The 3,952-nt window shown below is 42.2% G+C and overlaps 1 protein-coding gene across 1 annotated transcript in view; it reads right to left on the bottom strand.

Moving 5' to 3' along the window:
- The window catches only part of SCUBE1 (signal peptide, CUB domain and EGF like domain containing 1), a 205,700-nt gene extending 202,779 nt beyond the window's left edge, over positions 1-2,921 (bottom strand). The window contains exon 1 of the mRNA XM_075855615.1: positions 2,876-2,921. Coding sequence (XP_075711730.1) covers positions 2,876-2,921 — 46 coding nt within the window. The remainder of the gene's footprint in view (positions 1-2,875) is intronic.
- Between the last annotated feature and the right edge of the window lie 1,031 nt (positions 2,922-3,952).

Raw genomic sequence — 3,952 nt, 5'->3', positions numbered from 1 at the left:
AACTCCATCGGTAGTCACTGTCCCAGGTGCTAACAGAGTTACTGCCGATCAGTTATCTCTTTCAGCACCCTGGACAGTGACTATCCCCTGACATCGCCTAGCAACGCTACCATAATTACGGGTGCACACACGTAGCCACCCGTAATTACGGGAGCCCGATAGACTTCTATGGGCCTGCCCGTGCCGTTATTACGGCCTGAAATAGGACATGTTCCATATTTTTCAAGGCACGGGCACCTTCCCGTAAGCATATGGGAAGGTACCCGTGGCCAATAGAAGTCTATGTGCCCGTAATTACGGGTGTTTTTACGTTCGTGTGCATGAGGCCTTACTCCCTGAAGAACATTACCAAATTATACCCGAGAAGAGTCACTCACCAGAGCAAGTGGTAACCTGCAGCAATGGAGAAGATTGGTCAGTATCAGTCTGTGTAGAGACACCCCAACAACTGGTAACACACAGTTGTCAATTTATTCAGAGATTTCTAAGAGGAATAACAGAGGAACGGCACAACGTAGAGTTCTGAGAAAAGATGATCTAGAATTGTTATTTCATGGGGAATACAAGTTTTTACTAAAATAGACATGTTGGGAGAGGCGACAGGACCTCTAAGTTTTTTTACAAATGTAAATAATGCAGGAACAGATAGTACTGCTTCCTTGTATCTCTCTGTAATAATGTAGGCACAGATAGTACTGCCTCCCTGTTTCACATTATGTAAACAATAGTATTGACTTTGACCTAGTGCTGCTGCCACTTTGTTCTTGTGATCGGTGGGGGTCAGAGATGGCATATTTTAGCGAGACAACCCCTTTAAAGTGTAAATAAACTTTTTAAAAACTTTTGACATGTCATAGTGACACGTCAGAAGTTTTGATCGGTGGGGGTCCGAGCACTGACACCCCCACGATTACTAAAATAAAAGCACTAAAAGCACTCGGGTGAGCGATATGCCACTTCGTTTATCACCCGAGCGCTTCTGCCACTCAGTTTTAGCAATCGGTGGAGGTCTCAGTGCTCTGACCCTGACCGATCAAAACTTCTGACATGTCACTATGACACGTCAAAAAGTTTTTTTAAATTTAGTTACCCTTTAACTTTGGGAACATAAGAAAATCGAAATGTTGTATAAACCTGATGCTTACATAGAATAAGTACACTATATACTGCTCGCATAGCAAAAATCAGACTGTACACCTCAGCTGGCGTTGGTTCATGCCAACACAGCCCTCCATCGCAGGAAAGGAGGAACGAGGGCAATTTTTTAAATATTTTCAAAAAATTCTTGACACTTATTTTTGGTATATTTTATTTTTTGTGACTTTTAAACAAATTATTTGAGGAAATTAATAACGTATCTAATATTGAGGAGGAATATAAATATATAGATCGAGAGAATCATACCGAAAACTCCAGGGCACGAGTCATTACAGACCACCCTACAAGCCATATGTCTCTTCTGAAGGGGACAGCAGCAAGGAAGGGGTTAAGGCGGTGGCATTGTCTGCCCGCTTCTTTCTTGTTGATTCAGTGGCTGCCTCCGAGACAGAAATGGCAACTCTCAAACTGAAGGAAAGAAAAGCCTTTTGAGGAGACGCTATCCAGCACAGGACCAACTTAACAGCGGGTTACCCCTAGCAACCAATCAAGTTTTTTTTAGTCAACTATGAGAAAACTTTTTCTATTCTTTGCCCTTTTTTAATTTCTTCTCTCTTTTCTAGTTCTGCACCGACCAGTTCATCTCAAGAGGCGGCGAAACGAAGGTCCGGGAATGTTTCACCGGAGCCCTGAAGCGCGGAATTTTAGAAACTCGATTAATGGAGGGAATTTTCCAAGTTAACAATTCAGTAATATAAAATCATGTCAAGATTTCGCCCAAATTTTTGGGCATAATCCAATTTTAAAAAGCACCTAAACTGCAGAAGTAAACCTGGCACCATCTAAGTACAAGTAATGTATAAAAGTGACAGGTCCCCTTTAATTGGTTTTAACCCTTTAATACCAGTATTTGTACCATAAATAGGGTTTTACTAACAATAAAAAAAACTAAAAAACATAAAATTAAAAAGTAATACTTTGTAATAGGCACCTTTAAAAATGTTGCTCTAGTCCCCGTCAGCGGTCTCCATCAGTCCCTGTGGCTCCAGTGTTTCGCTGTCGACGCTCTAACATGTCCATAATGAGGTCATGTGACTAGTTGTTATTATATAGTATTTTTATAGGCATAGTCCCTCGTTTTTTTAAAATTATGACACTCTTCAATCATTTTACGTTCCTTTTTTAATCACATGTAGGGTGATAGTTGGTGTAACTTTTTGGGGGTTAGGCTGACTACAGGGGCATAGTACTGGTACCTGTGGGTCGGTATTGACGACGGCATCTAAGGGGTTACACAGGCTGGATCAGAGATAACTTCAAACTCACCCGTTAGAGCAGGAGCCCGGCTGTCTTTAGACAACCCAACACTCGCTCTAGCCAAGATGGGACACCCATGGCAGGCTTATGACACAGCGTCGTGAAACGGTGGCGCTGTAGCATTAGTACCCTTAATGACTGCCGTTGAAAGGCGTAAGGGCGGTCATTAAGGGGTTAATACAACAAGTATTACATTTTCACTACTATATGCAGACAATTAGCTGCAATCATGTTTGTTGATCTGTATATCATAGAGCGCCATCTTGTGGTAGCTATGGAGCACTACATTTTCTTTAAATCGATAGACAATAGACGTGAACTCATTAGCCTCCTACTAGCAGACTCAGTACTTGAAGAGCATATTCATTAGAGTACGGTCCGAAGTAGCGGCGTCCGCACAGGGCCGAAAACCTGCTCACTTGCGGTGGCTAGTGGTCGGACGATATTGGCCGGTGTGTACCCATCAAAATTGTGCAGTCATTGGCCACCGCAGGTTTCGACTCCATGCGGACGCTGCTACACGGGACCGTACCCTTATAAAGTTGGAAGAATAATAAGGATAATTAATGGTAAACTACATTTTCCCCAGAGTTTCCCTTTAGAATTATCCTATTTTATGACATTTTGTATTTATTTAAAATTGACTTAAAGAAAAAAAATCTGTTCATTATGGAATAATATTAATCGCATGATGAAATATACAACTTCCTACTATACTTTGTCTTTCAACTATTTTCAACATCTCTGCTTGCTGTCAGTAAATGGAGACATTAGGGCAGATTTACTGATATTGTCATAAATTCTGACCACTTAGAATTAGACTAGATGTGCCAAATTTAATACAGTGGCTCAAGCTGGATGATAAATTTGGCGCATCTTTAGACATTTTGGTCTAACGTTATATTGCCTATTGGTTGGTTTACTTTAGACAAATGTGGCGAATCTTAAGCCACACCCCAAAGCCACGAAAAAAAATCATCAAGGCTTAAAGTGTAGCTAAACGTTTGACAAACTTCTGACATGTCATAGTGACATGTCAGAAGTTTGGATTGGTGGGGGTCCGAGCACTGAGACCCCCACCAATCACTAGAACGAAGCAGCTGAAGCCCTCGTGTGAGCGCTCAGCTGCTTCCTGTCTGTTTGGCTTTTTACAGAAATAAATGTATCGGAGGACGGGCTCAATAGAAAGTCTATCAGCCCGTAATCCTATACATCGGCTTTCCGGAAAAAGCCGAACAGACGCGAAGCGGCTGAGCCCTCACATGAGGGCTTCAGCTGCTTCGTTCTAGTGATTGGTGGGGGTCTCAGTGCTCGGACCCCCACCAATCCGAATTTCTGACATGTCACTATGACATGTCAGAAGTTTGTCAAAGGTTTAGCTACACTTTAAGCCTTGATGATTTCATCCCATGTGACCGCTGCAGACTGTGATTGGCTGTAGCGGTCACATGGGTTGAAACATTATCCCAGGAGACCGGCCTAGAGGAAAAAACACAGACTTCTGGGTATGAAGATTTTTTTTCTGAGTTGCGTTTTT

Source organism: Rhinoderma darwinii, chromosome 3 (assembly GCF_050947455.1).
Source record: "Rhinoderma darwinii isolate aRhiDar2 chromosome 3, aRhiDar2.hap1, whole genome shotgun sequence".
Lineage (NCBI taxonomy): Eukaryota > Metazoa > Chordata > Amphibia > Anura > Rhinodermatidae > Rhinoderma > Rhinoderma darwinii.
The sequence above is the reverse complement of the archived record's forward strand: the minus strand, read 5'-3'. Positions and strand labels throughout refer to the sequence as shown.